Source organism: Loxodonta africana, chromosome 18 (assembly GCF_030014295.1).
Source record: "Loxodonta africana isolate mLoxAfr1 chromosome 18, mLoxAfr1.hap2, whole genome shotgun sequence".
NCBI classification, from domain to species: domain Eukaryota; kingdom Metazoa; phylum Chordata; class Mammalia; order Proboscidea; family Elephantidae; genus Loxodonta; species Loxodonta africana.
The window spans coordinates 82,113,585-82,132,452 of NC_087359.1; the positions used below are offsets into that span (position 1 = coordinate 82,113,585).

The following is an 18,868-nucleotide window of genomic DNA, read 5'->3' on the forward strand; positions in this document are numbered from 1 at the left end:
ATTGACTTCATTTTTTAAATAAAACTGTAGAATATTTGCTGTGGATTTAAGGCTTCTGAGAATTATTTTAAGCCATCCTTTTTAATAGGGGTTAAATATATGTATCAGTGGAAAAACTGAAATATGCCCCCCCTTCTAAAACATACATAAGTTTTATGATTATCTTATCAAGTTAATACTTTGTATTTTGTAAAATCTCATGCCACATGCAGACTAGTTGTGCACTAGTTTGAAAACCTCTAGTCTAGACCAGTGTTTAGGGAAGGCATTATTTATGAGATCAATTACTTGATGGAATGGAATGTCGTATATTTTTATCTTCTGCCACTAGAGCAACAAATTTCTGAAGCTGTTTGAGGCTTTGGGGGACAGTGAAAGAATCTACAAGTTGACAGTAGGTAGCTGTGCTGTGGCTAGGTTCCTGTAACTCACTTCTGAATATTCCCAGTAAGCTTCAGCAGAACAGGCTGCCCTCAACCTGCTGACATTCCTGGGCGTTTGTCTCCCTTGTCCTGAGAATTACACTCCTGCCATTCCCTTTAAGAGTGAAGATATTCTTGGTGTAAACAGATTATATTTCAATTAGAGTTTAATACACAACAGTTCACCACTTAGGTTCTCCTTGGAAATAGTGAAATGCTATAAACCCAGGACTTTGTCTTCTCAGCTCAGCAACACTCAGCCCATGTGCTTAGTGGTGTTTTCCACCCAGCAGACAGTTCTGCCTGCCGCGTATCCCTGGCTGGCACCTACGTGCTGAACCCAGCCCTTCCGCCTCACGCTCATTCTGCTCTTGGTGTCACGTTACCACTTTAGTAGAATTTTTTTTTTAATTCTTTCCTACTCAACAACTATGCTCACGACAGTGAAAACCTACTTTTTCTTTTGTCAGGCTCAACTCAGTTTCCTTATAACCCTCTGACGATGAGAATGCTGAGTAGTACGCCACCCACGTCGATTGCGTGTGCTCCTCCTCCTGTTAGCCAAGCAGCTAGTCACCAACAGAACAGGATCTGGGAACGAGAGCCTGCCCCACTGCTCTCAGCACAGTACGAGACGCTGTCGGATAGTGATGACTGAACACGGAGAACGAAGGGAGGCGGGGTGCAGGGGAAGGAAGCTCTAGTTTTTGGTGGTTTTAATTGCAGGCCAAAAACCTCCTATGACTTGTGCCCAGAGACTTTCCGGGAGAGCCAGGGCCACAGACGAAGAAGAAATGATGGAATTTTATTTGGAGAGTCAGATGAGGGGGGTGGGGGGAGCTGCCTTTGATACAGGCAATTCAGTGGATTATAATAATAGTGGAGGGTTGAAATGCTGAAGATATGTAGAGTTTTTAAAAGTGGACAATTCCCATTCTTACATCTGTTTGTAAAAATCATAATGTCTTTAAATCATTTTTCTGTAAATAGATGACCTTTTTTGCAGTGTTTCCCCTTGCTGTAGTATGATATACTTATGTTCCAATCAGCGCGTCAGCCTTTGGGGGTAAATTTTAAATATCTTTTTGTCTTTTTAACCCTTGCCTTCTAAACCTCATACAGCCCAGTTACATAATGTTGGCTGTCACGGGCATTGTACTTTTATCTGATTTTGTTTCCTCTAAATTCAGTTTCCCAGTGATGTTTAAAATCTTGTGATATGTTTAGATTTCTAACACAGACCCTTGACATAAAATCTGTACATTAACATATTAGGGTCGAAGGGTAGGAGAAACAAAATTCTGCCATACTGTAAATTTTCGGTGCAGGCTTTTTTTTTTTTTTAATTAACACTGAAAAAATATGACTGCATGGGTATGTTACAGCTCAGATTTTAAAGTTTTAAAGGCTTACTGGATGCATACCTCAGTGTTATGCACACTGGTAATTTAACCATGCCTCTAAATGTCCCTTTTCTCCTGCATTTGATGCAGCCCAATATAGCTTTTGTTTTGAAATAAATTTGACTACCCTGTCCATAGCTACAGTAGATTATGTGTGATTTAAGGCCTTTGGTGTCTCAGGTTGCAAAGGGGGGCGGGGGAGACCATTTTCTTCAGTTTGATGTTATGTAACTGGTTGGTTTAAAGATCATGATCTGTGTAGAATCCACTTTAGCTTTAATGCTTTGTGAACTGTCCTGAACAACATGCAGGTGAACATGAGGTCCTTTTCCCACTTCTGCAGGCCAGGCCCTACTCGCTGTTTTTTCCCTTGTAGACAAGAATTTGCTGTTGGTTGTTTCCATGTCACTGATTATCAAGGTGCAAATAATTTAAAAGACTGAATTTTAAACTAATTATGGTACTTGAGGATTTTATCCTTAAGAATTGCTTGCTTGCTTTTAGATATTTTTTCACACAACTGAAGCATATCCAGTTATCCTCCCCTAGATAGTAACGGTTTGGGTCACTGATGACCGGAAAGGGAAGAAACAGAGGTCTCTCGGGATGATACAAATTCGCACTTCACAGAGCTTTTAAGAAGACCTAAACTTTTTCACAGTAGTACTCAAGCCTCTGAGAAAGCTGCTCTAGGGTCAGCAGCTGACTGAGCGCCTCTCTTGTAATGACTGCTTTATGAGCATCATCCAAACCTCGTATCAAAACCCTGTAATAGTGGTGTGTAATCCCTGCTGTGGATGAGCACACAGGGTCAGCACTTTGCCCGGGTAAGTAATAAGTGACAGTGACAGGGCACAGGCTCGTGTTTTTCTGAAGGTCAACCTTTACTCCAGTGTCTGTGCCGCTCTGGTGCCTGAGGTCCTCAAAATAAACTTCAGATCTGGCCTGGGAGTCAGAGTCCCTACTGCTTGGAAAGTTACCATCACTTTATTACAAATATATGTTCACATACACACATAATTTTAATACAGATGGGAACACTGACTTTTCTACCTCCCGGAAGTTTCTGCTTCAGTTTTTTAAGGTACTGATGATAATTCAGGGTTCACTTATCATTTATATTGTCAACTGACAGAAAAAGATGATGATGGGTTTTCTATCACCTTAAGAGGATCTTAACCTATTCCAAGTCAGAACAGTTTTTGAGAAAAGGTCAGACGAGAGCTTGACTTGCTCTTTTTGCATGTCTGCTTGCGGACCCAGGACGAGCTGCTGTCAGTCACCCCCACCCTCGCCACAGCGTGTTACCTCACCCACCATCACCTGTAGAGAAAGGGGAGGTGAAACCCAGTACAATTTCCTAGTGTAAAATAGTGAAACGACAGCATACTTAGATGGCTTACCTATGGAACAAGCCATCAGGAAGCAGTGGTCCACCTCAACGTAGACGTCAGGCACGGCACTGAGAGTACCTGGTGACTTGCTGACAGTGGCATGAACCGAGGAAGGCACGACACTCTTTGCAGGCCAGGATCTCAGTGTTCTGAAGCTACATGCTTACAACTGAAAAGTTTATGTTTTAATTTTGTTATGTTAAATGATGCCTGAAAACTGCAGTGACATAGTACAGTTCAAAAATCTACATCACACTATCCTGACACGACAGTTCTGGATTCAGGCCACTCAGTAAAGGGATCGGTTCTCCTTCTGCTCTGCTGCCTCGTTTTACAATGGCACGAATGAACTGTGACGAGACCGCCCAGGTGAAGAGACTGGCTTTCTGAAAACAGTTTTACCAGCACCGGGACCATATGCTGAATCATTGTGGAGGATGAAAATTCTTGAGTGAAAAACCTAACTTTGAGTCATCCCAACAGATCAGCTGCAACTGTGAAAAGGTCAAAGTTCTGTTGCAGGAGGTGAGTAGTTGACATTAGCTTAAAAAGAACAGTAAACTAAGATTGGGCTGCACTAAGACACAATCTGATTTATATTACACAGTTGAACTCCCTGCGTTAGACTTGATTAGAGGAATTAGCTGGGTAAATAAGTAAAACCTAGATAAGCTTAGAAAGACGGAAGAAATTTATATTAGCAAAATATAAAATTTTAGTTTTAGTCTAATTCCTGAGGATTTGGACCTCAGGACTTCCAGTACTTTACTTTTATGAGGTTGCCAATAAGTTATTGTTTGTGAGGACCTCACGGATTACTGCATACATACGACATCGTTGTAAAGTCTCTAGTTTATTATGAAAGGAAGTCTTCAGCACGTACATGGAAACCAGAAACAGGAGTCTATCAGCCTACTCACACTTCACCCCCGCCGGCCTGCCCGTGTTCTTCAGTGGTACATTCCTAGAAAAGCTGTCATTGCCCCTAAGCAGATGGCTATTTCGGGCCTGCTGGGTTCTGTGTGTCTTGTATTGATACACTCTGAGGCAGGGTGACAAGGCTATTTCACCACAGCAGTCTGTTCATTAAAGGTCCCATGACCAATCACCTCCTCCCACAGTTAAGAGAGAATCTCATTCCCTACTTCACAAATGAGGATAGTATGACCCCAAAACAAAAAGCCGGGACTAGAATCCAGTCAGTGATTCTTCCCTTACACCAGTGGTGCACATGAGAATGACTGGGGTGGTTTTAAACCCTACACTCACAGGGTCCTGCCCTGTGCATGCAGCCTGGTATGCTTGTGTTTAAAGAGCTCCCCAGGTGATCCTGCTGTGAGGCCTTGTTCGCAAATGAAGCTGAGTGCTCACGTAGGCGTGATAAGCAAGACGTTAAGTCGTTTCTTTTTATCTCCGGTTTTTATAGTTGCATGTAACAAGATACATCGAGAAACACAGACTTATTTATGAACAAAGGGGTGCTGTACTTTCAGGTGCCTGGTTCCCACTTGGAAACTACATGATCGATGCTGGTGTCAGACTGAAGACACCATATTTCCTCATTTATGCACTAAAATCCCACATTGGGCTTCATGAAATAAAGTAGGTTTTAAAGAAAACTCACCATAATCCCCCTTGCCATGAGAGGTAGCTCTGGCCGGCAGATACTGATAAAAGAAGAGGGAAGGGCTGCAAATCAGTGGACCCAAGTGTTAGAGATGCCAGGCTGAGCCACCACACACCTCCCTCCCCCAGAGGAACACTGGCCCATCTTAGGCCACAGTGACATCAGACCAGCATGATGGCACCTCGCCATGCATTACAACTGAAAGCATCACTTGACATCCATCTCCAGAAGTGAAAATCAGGGATGAGAGGTGAAAGGTGATTTTTCTTTAAAAAGAGAAGTGGTAGTATATGCAACTTGTCCTTCACCAAGGAGAAGTTGAGAAAAATATCAAGGACAAAGGATTTAAGCCACTGATCAGGGTGCCAATGAGGATGGAATAATAGCTGTTCCTCTGGGTTACCGGAAACTCTTCTTCCTACAAGCTTGGTAAAGTTAAATCAAAGGTCTGTTTTTTCTCGACAGCTCAGCCAGCTCTTCCCGGATGTGCTGTGCGGACACCTCATCTCCTTTTAGCTGCGCTTGCTTCAGTGCTTCCTGGTAGATCTCTCTGGCTTGCGCGTATTGTTCTAAAGTAACCCAGGAGAGAAGGGAGAACAAGAAAATCTGTGTTTTCAAAGGGATTCTGAACAGCAGAGGTCTTACTGACTGTGCTTACCCAGTGGCAGGCTAGTAAGGCTAGTACTGCCTCATTCCATCCCCGTTTTACAGATAAGGAAGCTGGCTTAAAGGGGCTGTAATTTGCCCAGGTTACAGAGCTTCAGCACAAGTGAGCGCTATGGGACTAATGGTGCCCCTTCCAGTACACCATGCGGCCCTCGCTTGATTAGACAATGACTTCAATGATGGCGGTATGTGTAATGAAGACTTGTCCATCTAGGTTCCTAAAAATGCTCAGAAAAATGTCCATCAAACTTGTATTCCCTATCTTAACATGTTCATGAGCATACTGTGAGGAAAAAATTCAACTGTAAGTGCAGGAACATTTAAAACACTATGGAAATAAGGTACTTTCATTGCAAAGCCTTCCTCTAGCTTGATGTGATTCAGCAGGCTAACACAAGGCTACAAAAGTTACGTGAATTGAGCACAATGGTATTTCAACCAAACATCCCTTTCTGCCCTTCTTCAGCCAGCCTTCTAACTCCGAAGTTTCTACATCGTCCATTGCCCCCATTACACCACTGCACGGTTGTAAATACAGTCAGCATCCTTTCCTAAAGCAAGCCAGTCAAGTTTCCAACGCTACCTACCTCTGTGCATCAGAACTGCAGCTAGGTTACTGAGCACCATGTGTAGCTCAGGGTGTTTTATCTGTCTTGCCAGATCGGATGCCCTCTGCACATAAATGAAGGCCTCATCAAAGTGGCCCTGTGCATCCAGAGTAGTAGCCAGGTCATTCATCAGCACGATGGTCTAGATATGGAAGAAACAAGGCTTTGTCTTTAAACACACACCTACACAGATTTAACATTTATTTAGAGTTTGATAAACCGTGACTACATACTTCAGATTTTATCTTACCCAGCAGTCCTCAAAAGGTGAGGAATATCAGCCTCTAACCAACTGTGTGCTTATTTTCCACGCTGTAAGTGGACACTGGTTCAACCCTCAAATTATACAATCTAGAAACTGGGGAACAGGGTGAATATTATTTATTTATCCAACTAATTATTAAATTAGAAGCGCCAAATAAAAAATAACAAAAAGGAGCTATAATGTCTCGTTTAAGGTCCAAGAATCTTGAGACGTCAGCCCCCTGTGGCCTTATTGCCTCTGGGGCCGTAATGTATTATAACGTAATTCTACTGGTAACCCCAAGACTGTCATCAAGAAGAAGAAATACCTATTAAGGAAGATTCTCATGAAGAGTCTTTAAAATGTTGGCACTAAAAGGGTCCGGCTTCCACACCTTCTTCCCCATTGAAGCCAGGCTTTGTAAGTCCCCTGATTCTAGCTACTCCTTGGTCATTTGAATTCCAGTCTCACCTTTTTATGATTCCTCAACGATACTCTACTAAATCCCCTTCCTGGAGATAATTCAGTTTAAAATCCCTTTTCTTCTAAAACTACTATTCGCTCTGCCTTGCGACATGTTCGGTCCGCTAAAAATTCTGTATCCTGTGCTGGGGGCACTGAGCAGACACAGGCATCCACGCCTTCCCCTCTAAGAATTTCATTTGATAGAGGGGAGACACCAATAGATGATCTCAATCCATGTTTAGGGTTCTGATAGAAAGCTTTACATGGTGTGTTCAAATTCTACATCAGTGGTTTTGAACATGTCAGTCCCGCCTTCCCCACACACGCATTTTAACTACAGGACAAGGAGTGCAAGGATCTTCGTCTACTGACCTGTTCTTCACGAGATTCTAATAAGAGGTCTGCAGACCCCACCGAGAAGGCCTGTGCCACACACCTGGAAGCCACGGAAGCACCCGGTGCCTCATCAGACCTGCGTTTTAGAAAGGCTGCTCTCTGTGGTGTAAACCACAGGAATGTTCTGCGTAGACCTAGTAACTGATCAGGAGTCCTAAATCCTTTTGGAAACAAGTATGTTTGGGGTAGGGGGTGTTGTGGGAAGGCAGAAAATGAACTGGGGCTTGAGGAGGAGGAGACTGCTAGAACCATCTACTTATAGTCTACTCCCAGTCGCTGTGACATTTAACAACCAAAACATTTCTAAACTTTTGCTTTACACTCTCTTCTACATTTTCCTCCCTTACCTGTGGGTGTCTTTCTCCTTGTATTTCTTCAGAAATCCGCAAAGCTTTTTCATACATCTTTTGTGCCTGCGATGGCTGCTTAGCAAACACAAGGTAGCGCGCGTAGGCATCTAAGCACATACCCAGGAGGAGGTGGGTATTGGCTTTCTCTTCCACTATGAAGACAAGAAGAGGGCGCTGGGATGTAACAAGTACAATCCAGAAGGCACAGCGGCTTCCTGCTCTAGTCATTTTTCTTCTTACTCAGACCACAAAATATTTTAACAGTATGTGGCCCACTGAATGTTTCATGTCAGTTAGAGGTAATTTAGATGAATTTAATCTGATTAAATGATAAATTCCAGACTAACAGGACTTGTGGAATTTCTTCTGGCATTTTAAATAATATTCAGAGTCCAGACATTAATTAAAACATGGAATTTTTTTTTTAAACTAATAATACTCAGCAGAAGCAGATGAAAATAAACCCAAAGATGAATGAGTGAATAATATTAAAAAAGTCCAGGGCCAATGAAAAAGTTTTAAGGTGCAAAAAAAGCTAAGCAATAAGAAACCAGAGAACATACAGAATTCTGAAATAGAAGATCAAAAGCCAGATATAAAGAACAGTTAGTCCATTTTTTGAAAAAGAATAAAGGATGCAATGACAGCACCTCTCGACACATTACAGAATTGACTCTGCAGTGTAGGAAAAACAAATTCAAAAACAGCTAATGCCACACACAAAGAATTAGAGAATGGTAACACCAAGAACTGGAGAACAGTAACCAATCTAAATAACAGTACCAAATATCAACTTGCACAAGTAAAGACGATACAAATAATGTAGAAACAAAACCAAGCTACAAGGAAATTCTGCAAACAACTCACACCAAAAAAACCCACTGCCGTCAAGTCAATCCCGACTCGTAGCAGCCCTACAGGATGGAGCAGGACTGCCCCACGGAGTTTCCAGGGAGCACCTGGTGGATTCCAACTGCCCGACTCTTGGTTGGCAGCCGTAGCACAAAACTACTATACCACCAGGGTTTCCAGACAACTCACAGAGAGACACACAGAGAGCTTATCTCAAATGATCTTATGTAACAAGAACTATTAGACACCCAACTGAAGATGCTCACTTGGTTTATTTACCAGCGAAGCTATCGTTCATATCTAAACTCCTTTCCGTATCTTCAAATTTTAAAAAAATTTACAAATGGCATATGGGATTTAACGATTAAATTACTATAGTATGCTTAATCACTGAAGAGATTATTTCAAGTAAAATAGTTGGCAGATGAGTACACCTGTTGGAATAATACCAGGGGGTAAAAGTGAAAAAAAGGATGAAACTTTTCTTCCTCAAAAAGAAATCTAAAGTTGTTAATTTTTGCTTAGTTATATATAAAAAAAGGTAAATAAAATCTTTTTAAAATACTGAATGCCTTACTAGTTTCAAAGATTTATAACATGAAAATTATTTTCATAAATATAAAATTATAAATTTATAAACATAATCATATAAAAACATGAGGGTACCAACTAATTACCGTATGTAAAGACACTCTATTTCTCTAAAAAGGAATACCGAAACACTGAATAAAAAATACAAAACCATGAGACAAAAAATATCAAGAAGCAGTTGTAATATTAACAGTACTGTGAGATAAATGGTAATTATATAATGCTAATTAAAAGGCAGAGTTAGAAATGAAAACGGGACAAATCTCTGTGTCTGCTTCAAGTACAAAGGTCCAAGAAGATAAGTTATTTTTAACAATGAAAAATTGGAAACAACCTAAATGCACAAAAGAAGCGTTGAAGAAATACACTAGAATACCATAGAGCTACTAAAACTCTTATTCTCTGAGAAGATTTAAAGACAAAAATGTTCACCATTTACCAAAAAACAAAAAATATAACGGGTGATTATTCTAATTCCAGAAACTACATGCTCCAAAAAAATGACTACCCACTGCCAAGGACTACTGAATCTTTTCATGAGAGTTGTAGTAAATCTCTTTAAAGGTTTCTATATTTTTAAAAATAATATGCTCTTTTTACATTTTACAATTATGGAAAAACTTTCAATAGTGTAACTTAAGTACAAGAATAAGTGACAGAAGTAAAATATTACCTCAGTTATCGGTAATCTACCAATTAGATTAGTAGACAAGAACTATTTTAGGTGAAGAGAAAGACAACACACAGTACAGGACAGGTCTGCACAACTTGACTAAACCAAAAGCAAAGAAGGTTCCTGAATAAACCAAATGCTTCGAAGGCCAGAGTAGCAGGAGTGGAGGGCTAGGGACCATGGTTTCAGGGGACATATAGGTAAACTGGCATAACAACGCCTATTAAGAAAGCATTCTGCATCCCACTTTGGTGAGTGGCGTCTGTGGTCTTAGATGCTAGCAAGCGGCCATCTAAGATGCATCAATTGGTCTCAATCCACCTGGACCAACGGAGAATGAAGAACACCAAAGACACAACGTAATTATGAGCCCAAGAGACAGAAAGGACCACAGAAACCAGAGACTACATCAGCCTGAGACCAGAAGAACTAGATGGTGCCCGGCCACAACCGATGACTGCCCTGACTGGGAACACAACAGAGAACCCCTGATGGAGCAGGAGAGCAGTGGGATGCAGACCTCAAATTCTCGTAAAAAGGCCAGACTTAATGGTCTGACTGAGACTAGAAGGACTCCAGAGGTCATGGTCCCCAGACCTTCTGTTAGCCCAAGACTGGAACCATTCCCAAAGCCAACTCTTCAGACAGGGATTGGACAGGACTGTAAGACTGAAAATAATACTGCTAAGCAATGAGCTTCTTGGCTCAAGTAGACACGTGAGACTACGTGGGCAGCTCCTGTCTGGAGGGGAGATGAGAAGCCAGAGGGGGGACAGAAGCTGCCTGAATGGACACGGGGAATACAGGGTAGAGAGATGGAGTGTGCTGTCTCTTTAGGGGGAGAGCAACTAGGAGTACATAGCAAGGTGTATATAAATTTTTGTATGAGAGACTAACTTGATTTGTAAACTTTCACGTAAAGCACAATAAAAATAGAAGAAAATTAGAGTGAGAGAAAAGGCAGTGAAGCTTTTTAAAGAACATAATTAATGAGGTAAAAAACTGGCTACAATATTTTTTTCAATATCAAGCATTAATTTTAAAATTGTATTTTAAATTTATAGCACATTCTGACCAAAAGAACATGAAAATAGACTATTTTTTGAAAACTAATCTTCTCTAAGAACAGGACCAAGGAGGAAATAAAAATGTTCCATAACAAAACTTTTAAAAGAAAATTAAAAGGCTCCATAACAAAACCTTTAGTTTATTGCCACGAGAAAATTTTACAGCTTTAAATATGTATAATAAAAAAGTTCCTTTTCTAAGTAATAAAAAAATTTTTAATGGTTTTAATAAAAGACATTGCTATAAGTTAGACAAGAAGAAAATAACTGTGGAGAAGAAACGAGCTGTCATTAAAGCTGTGAATGACTTCATTCCACCTGGATCAACAACCAACATCAAATGAAGTGTTACACTGGGAAAATCTGCTGCAGAAGACCTCTCTCAAATTTTTAAAAGATGTCACTTTGATGATAAGATGCTCCTGACCCAAGCCATGGTCTGTTTTAAATTGCCTCATATGCATGCAGAAGTTAGACAGTGAAAACAGAAGACGGAAGAACTGATACACTTGAATTGTGCTGGTGAAGAATACCACGGACTGCCAGAAGGATGAACAGATCAGCCTCAGAAGAAATACAACCACAATGTGTCTTAGAAGCAAGGATGGCGAGAATCTGGCTCACTTACACTGGACAGGTCCTCAGGAAAGACCAATCGCTAGAAAAGGACATCACGGTTGGTAAAGTACAGGGTGGGCAAGAAGGAGGGAAATCCTCAATGAGATGGACTGACACCCTAGCCACAAAAATGGACTAAACATATCAAAGATGAGGAAGATGGTGCAGGACTGGGTAACATTTTGCTGGTATACGTAAGACTGTCATGAGTCAGAGCCAACTCATCAGCTGCTGACAACAACAATAACAACTGAGAAATAAACTGGGATCATTTATAGAGCTTCACAAAAATCAGTCCACAAAGCAAACAAGTCTCATTACAGAAATTTTCACTCAAGACATTAGCAAATGGAATTCTCAAATATACTAAGGATATGACCAAGCAGCACTTATTCCAGGAATACAGTATGCTTAATATATCACAAGGGCTCCTATTATCAAATTAGGCTTACATAAATATAGACTAAAAAGTAATATGATAAAATATTGGCACAATTATAAGTATTTATAAAAACAGGAATAGAGATACTCCATTAACAAGAAAACGAGCATCTCTAATTTAGGAAAACCTGGGCACAGGCCCCTAAGTTCTTTTACCACCATCAAAAACAATATAGGACTAGTATGTGCAATCAAAAAAATAAAAGTACATACAAAAAAAAAAAATGCCCAACCACAGTAGAGTTTCCTACTGCAAAAATAATAGCGATAGATATAGGAAAGACACAGACATAGGAAATAGTCCAAGGCAACTGGTTGTTCATGAGGAAAAACAAAACAAGCTATATCCTGTTGTTAGCTGCCATCGAGTCGGCGCCAACTCATACAACCTTATGTATAACATAACAAAATGCTGGCTGGTCCTGTGCCATCTTCATGATCACTGGTATGTTTGAATCCATTTTCGCGCCTATATCCCTACCTCACACCATATTAAAAAATGAACTCTACGTAAATAAAGACCTAAATGTGAAAATTCAAATATTTAAAATAAGTATCTTTTTGACCTTAGAATAGTAAAGGATGTTATTAAACAAGATTCAAAATGCACAAACTATAAAGGAAAATATCAACAGATTCCATTACATTCAAATTTAAATCTCTGTATATCAAACACCACGAAGTGAAAAGACAACCCACAAAGGGTAATGTAACCCACAAAATATGAAGATACACGAATGTATAAAGAGCTCTTAGAAATCATTAAAAGATAATCCTTCAAAAAAATGAGCAAAGGATATGAAGACTCAATTTTCAGAGGAAGAAATCTGAATAGCCAATAAACACCCAAAAGATGTTCTATCCTACTAGTAATTAGAGGAATACACATTAAAAACACAAAGAAATTCGATTTCATATGCACTAGATTGTCAGAAGTTTTAAGTGTAACAATAAAAAGGATATAAAGCAATAGGAACTCTGCTAGTGAAAATGTGAACTGGTAAAACCACTCTGATAAGCAGTTTGGTAATATATAGTATATGCACCCCAGCAATTCCACTCTTAGGTACATACCCTAAGAAATATCTTGCATGTGAGCAAAAAGAGGTCCAAGAATGTTCAATGAACCATTATTTTCCACAGTGAAATACGTGGAATAAACTACATGTCTATCAACAGGAGACCTGTGGTATACAACTACAATGGTATTAAATTAGAAATTGACTACAGAAAGAAATTTGGAAAATTCATAAATATATGGAAATTACCACCATCCTAAATATCTAAAAGGTCAAAGAAGAAATCACAAGGGAAATTAGAAAACACTCTGAGTTGAATGAAAACAAGAACACAGCTAAAGCACCAGAGAAACTTTAATTATAAATGTCCATATTAGAAAAAGAAAGATCTTAAAGACTAAACTTCCCACCTTAAGAAACTAGAAAGAGGAAAGCAAACTAAACCCAAAGCAAGCAGGAGGGAAATAATAAAGATTAGGCAGGAAATAGGAAAATAATAACAAATGAAATATAAAATTGGTTCTTTGAAAAGATCAACAAAATTGACAAAAAAGAAGGAGAAACTACAAATAGAATAAAGACCTTAATAAATGGAGACTAGTAAACATTTTTTTTAGTAAACAAAGAGGAGCTAAACCATTAGGTTTATAATCAGGTTAATGGCACACTCCAGCAAACTCTTACATAGGGACTTAATGAGTACTAGGCACAGTCCTAGAGCATTTAATCGTCATAACAACTCTATGAGGTAAGTCCTACTATGATTCTCATTTACTGATGAGGAAACTGAAGAGAAGTAATTGGTCCACAGTCAAATTGCTAGTAAGTGGTAGAGCCAGGATTCAAACTCGGGTTCATAACTTCAAGCCTTCATGAAACCAAAATATTATACCACCAAAATTACTTCAATTTTCCAGAAATGTTTTGACTATTTAAAACATGAAAATAAATGAAAACTTTATCTCACAGAAAGGAAAAGGAAAGAATCAATTGAAGAAAATCTCCTACTAATTTAAAGAGAGAAAATAAATCCATAAAATTAAGAACTGGGAAACAAATATAACACATAAGAGAATATAGTATATTATGCTTCAAAAATTTAACTCCATAAGGAAGTTTCTTCTGGGAAATGTAGATGTGCAATATTCTTACACATGCATCCATTTATTCAGTAGATACATATGAACACTTGCTGTGTGCTCGGCTTTGTCCCAGGTACTAAAATTAAATCAGTAAGACGGAAGAAACCTAAATGTGTGAGTAATCAAGGAAGGAAGAAAAAAGTTGCCAGAGAACTAACTCTAAAGATCTGGCTCAGGTGGAAATAAAATACCACTGTTAAATATTACCCAGCAGTATACTAATAACTCACCTAAAACAAGTGAGTCTGCTCTAGATTAAATCACCGTGTTAAATATCACCCAGCAGTAAGTACACCAAATAACTCACCTACAACAAGCCAGTCTGCTCTAGATATGTATCTAGTCATAGTTTGGTACCAAATTGGGCATAAGACAAAGTTACCTATCATCACTGTTTAGTGTTTTTCTTAAGTTATAAACAATGAACTAAAATTTAACAAAAGGGAGTGAGTAGAAGAAAAAGACCAGGATATAACTACCTGAAAGTAAATAATTATCATAATTTCCCAATGAATAATCATCTATCTATAAATGGCATGAATATCAACTGAAAAGCAAATAGTTAAGTAGCCAGCTATAAAATAAATATGGAAAAATGAAGTGTTCCCATATATCACCACTAACCAGTTAGACAATTCGACCAAAATTTAGATCTTGTTTATATAACCTACAAAAAGAAAAAAAAAAACAATCTGGGGCAAGACTGCGAAGTGAGCAGCAGCACCCCCATCCCCCGACAAAAAAACACCAAAAAAACAAGCAGAACAGAAGCCACCAGTCAAAAGCTTACAGGAGCTCAGCAAAGGCTGACTCAAGAGAAAGGTGGCACAGACGCGGCAGGAGAGCTCTGGCTGATTGCACAGACGCAGCAGGAGAGCTTTGGCTTACTACTCTGAGCCTCACTCCCTCCCGGGCACAGGTTGCAGCCATCTTCAAGCAGCCATGGTCTGACTCCCAGAGAGGGAGCCTGCTCTCTGGCTCTCGGCAGAACTGGGCTGACTTTAATAGTAAACTATTGTGTGTCTGTTCTAACCGGGCCTCAGGGCTGCCTGAAAGCCTGCAGCGAGATCTTGTCTAGGTCTGACCAGTCTCAGCGCTCACACAGAGAGAAGGGGCAGAGAGTAACATCAGAAGGCTGTAAGCACCTGTACCCACCGGGGCTAAAGAGTGCCACGGAAGCATACGATAGAACCACTGCCCAGGCACCTAACAAGACTGGAAGAGACACTGGGGAGAGTTTCTTTTGGAAATTAAGGGTTTCAAAAGCACAGTGTATACTGGGCAACTGATAGATTCACAACCTGCTAAAGGCAAAATGCATGCACCAGAATTACCTGAGAAAAGACCCTCTGCTTTCAGCTCCGACTGATCTTAGGCTCAGTACAAGCCTGGCTAAATGCTGAGGGAGGGGCTCCAGGACAGAGCCAATTAGCAAAGGCTGGGAGGGGGTTTTCTGGTTTTAGTTTTGACAGAAACAAGGAAATCTCTGTCCAAATACTAGCTGAACATAAGTTACTTCAGCATCCACATACAACCAGGTGAGCAAAAACAGGGCAAATCACTAAACAACTGAATTAAATTGAATTAAAAACAAAACGGCAAACCCTGAGGAAGAGAAGAATCTGATTTCCAGAGTCACCGCATTACAACATTCAAATATCCCGTTTTCAGCAACAAAAAAAAAAAGCCTAATGCATACAAAGAAACAGGAAAGGAAGACCCTGCAAAAGAACAAAATAAAGGGAGAAACCACCCCATGGAAGCCCAGATAATGGACTACTAGACAAAGACCTTAAAGAACAATATTAAATAAGCTCAGAGAGCTAAAGGGAAATATGGACAAAGAACCTAAGGAAATCAGAAAAGCTACACATGAACAAAGAGCTCTGGTGATGCAGTGGTTAAGAGCTTGGCTGTAACCAAAAGGTAAGTAGTTCAAACCCATCAGCGAGTCCTTGGAAACCCTATGGGGGCAGTTCTACTTTGTCCTATAGGGTCACTATGAGTCGGAATCAACTCAACAATGGGATTTCAGGATACATGAACAAAGTAAGAATACACGGAACTATAAAAAGGAACCAAACAAAAATACTAGAGCTGAAAAGAATAATAAATGAAATGAAAAACTCACTGGAGGATGGGGAGAGGGCTCAGTAGCAGATCTAAGCTGGCAGAAGAAAGAATCAGCAAATTTAAAGATACAATAACTGAAATTTATCAAGATGAAGAAAAGTGAACAGAGCCTAAGGGACTTCCGGGATACCACAAGGGGCATCAACATACACACTATGGAAGTCTTAGAAGCAGAAAGGGACAGAAAGAATATTTGAATAAGTAAGGGTAGAAAGCTTCCCAAATGTGCTGAAAGATGAATCTACACATCCAAGAAGCTCAATGAACTCCTAGTAGTATAAAATCCCAGACGATCCACAGAGACTCTTTCTAATCAAACTCTTGAAAACTAAAGAATCTTGAGAGCAGCCATGAGGGAAGTGACTCAAGACATACAAGGAATCCTCAGAAGGCAGTTAAAGTGCCGAAAACAAAGATCTGTCAACCAAGAATTCGATATCCAGAAAAAGTGACCTTCAAAAGTGAGGGTAGAGATACCATCGTACCCCGGCATTACTGGCACGAATCAAAAAACCAGGAAATAACAAATGTTGGAGAGGCTGCAGGGAGATTGGAACCCTTATGCATTGCTGGTGGGAATGCAAAATGGTACAACCACTTTGGAAAACAATATGGCACTTCCTTAGATAGCTAGAAATAGAAATACCATACGATCCAACAACCCCATTCCCAGAAATATATTCTAGAGTAATAAGAGCTGTCACATTAATAGACATATGCACACCCATGTTCACTGCAGCACTGTTCACAATAGCAAAAAGATGAAAACAACCTAGATGCTCATCAACACATGAATGGATAAACTGTGGTACATACACACAATGGAGTATTATGCAACAATAAAGAACAATGATGAATCTGTGAAGCATCTCACAACATGGATGAGTCTGGAGGGCATTACACTGAGTGAAATAAGTCAACTGCAAAAGGACAAATATCTTATGAGACCATTACTATAAAACCTCATGAAAGGTTTACGCACAGAAGGAAATAATCTTTGATGGTTACGAGGGAGGTGAGGAGTAGGGATGGAAAAACACTGAGTAGACAATAGTTAAGTGGTAACTTTGGTGAAGGGTAAGACAGTACACAATACTGGGGAAGCCAGGACAACTTGTACAAAGCAAAATCATGGAAACTCCATAGACACAGCCAAACTCCCTGAAGGACTGAATCACAGGGCTGAGGGCTGTTGGGACCATGGTCTCGGCGAACATCTAGCTCAGCTGGCATAACGTAATTTATAAAGAAAATGTTCTACATACTACTTTGGTGAGGAGCATCTCAGAGGTCTTAAAAGCCTGTGAGCAGCCATCTAGGATATTCCACTGGTTTCACCCCTTTAGGAGCAAGGAAGAATGAAGAACACTAAAGATACAAAGGAAAGATTAGTCCAAAGAACTAATGGGCCATATCTACTACAGCCTCCACCAAACTGAGTCAAGTACAACTAGGTGGTACCTGACTACCACCACTGACTGCTCTGACAGGGATCACAATAGAGGGTCCCAGACAGAACTGGAGAAAAATGTAGAACAAAATTCTAACTCAAAAAGAAAGACCAGGCTTTGCCTGACAGAGCCTGGAGAAACCCTGAGACTATAGCCCCCAGACACCCTTTCAGCTCAGTAATGAAGTCACTCCTGAGGTTCACCCTTCAGCCAAAGATTAGACAGGCCCATAAAACAAAATGAGACTGAAGGAGCACACCAACCCAGGGGCAAGGACGAGAAGGTAGGAGGGGACAGGAAAGCTGGTAACAGGGAACCCAAGGTTGAGAAGGGAGAGTACTGACATGCCATGGGATTGTTAACCAATGTCATAAAACAATATGTGTACTGCTTAATGAGGAACCAGTGTGTTCCGTAAACCTTCATCTAAAGTGCAATTAAAAATAAAAAAAAGTGAGGGCAAAATTAACACATTCCCAGATAAAAGCTGAGGGATTTTGTTACCAGTAGACCAGTCCGATAAGAAATGCTAAAAGGAGTCCTTTGAGTTGATATAAAAGGACATTAGATAGTAAGTCAAAGCCATATGATGAAAAAAAAAGATGTCCACTAAAGGTAATTTCACAGGCAAGCATAAAAGCCAGTTCTACAGTGTTTTTCATTTGTAGCTCTATTTATGCCCCATGTCAGAGAGAAATGCAAGAAACAATAACTGTCGGGCACGTAGTATATACAGATGTAATCTGTGACAATAACATAAGGGGAGCATAGGAGCCCTGCTTGTGCAGTGGGTAAGAGCTCAGCTGCTAAGTAAAAGGTGGGCAGTTCAAATCCACCAGCCGCTCCTTAGAAACCCTATGGAGCAGTTCTACTCTGTCCTATACGGTAACTGAGTCAGAATCAACTTGATGGCAACAGGTTAAGTTTCAGCTTGGTTTAGGAGGAGTACAGGAACAGAATTTTTGTTGTTACTGAAGTTAACACGACATCAATTTAAACTAGACTGCTATAAATTTAGAATGTTAAATGTAATCCCCATGGTAACCACAAAGAAAATACCTAAAAAAAATATACACAAAAGGAACAAACACATAAAAACAAAAGTTTATTAGTGGTTACTAGGGGGCGTGGGGAGGGGTGGAGAGTTATTGCTTAAGGGGTACTAAGCTTCTGCTTGGGGTGATGAAAAACTTTTGAAAATAGATAATGGTGAAAGTTGCACAACATAACGAATGTAATTAATGTCAATGAATTGTATGCTTAAAAATAATACTAATTAAAGTAAGATTTTAAAAAATGCTCAAAA

General features: G+C 39.9%; 2 protein-coding genes across 16 annotated transcripts in view; one reads left to right on the plus strand and one right to left on the minus strand.

The window, feature by feature from the left end:
• The window catches only part of NCOR1 (nuclear receptor corepressor 1), a 251,600-nt gene extending 239,545 nt beyond the window's left edge, over positions 1 to 12,055 (plus strand). For 14 of the 15 annotated variants that reach the window (XM_064271844.1, XM_064271846.1, XM_064271854.1 and 11 more), the window contains one exon: positions 893 to 12,055. In XM_064271844.1, coding sequence (XP_064127914.1) covers positions 893 to 1,080 — 188 coding nt within the window. In that variant the 3' untranslated portion in view covers positions 1,081 to 12,055. The remainder of the gene's footprint in view (positions 1 to 892) is intronic. The other variant, XR_010318467.1, reaches the window with a different exon arrangement.
• TTC19 (tetratricopeptide repeat domain 19) overlaps positions 4,620 to 18,868 on the minus strand; it is a 42,076-nt gene continuing 27,827 nt past the window's right edge. Inside the window, exons 8-10 of the mRNA XM_064271858.1 lie at positions 7,573 to 7,727; positions 6,100 to 6,262; positions 4,620 to 5,415 (exon numbers count right to left, since the gene is read on the minus strand). Of these exons, the coding sequence (XP_064127928.1) occupies positions 5,282 to 5,415; positions 6,100 to 6,262; positions 7,573 to 7,727 (452 nt within the window). The 3' untranslated portion in view covers positions 4,620 to 5,281. The remainder of the gene's footprint in view (positions 5,416 to 6,099; positions 6,263 to 7,572; positions 7,728 to 18,868) is intronic.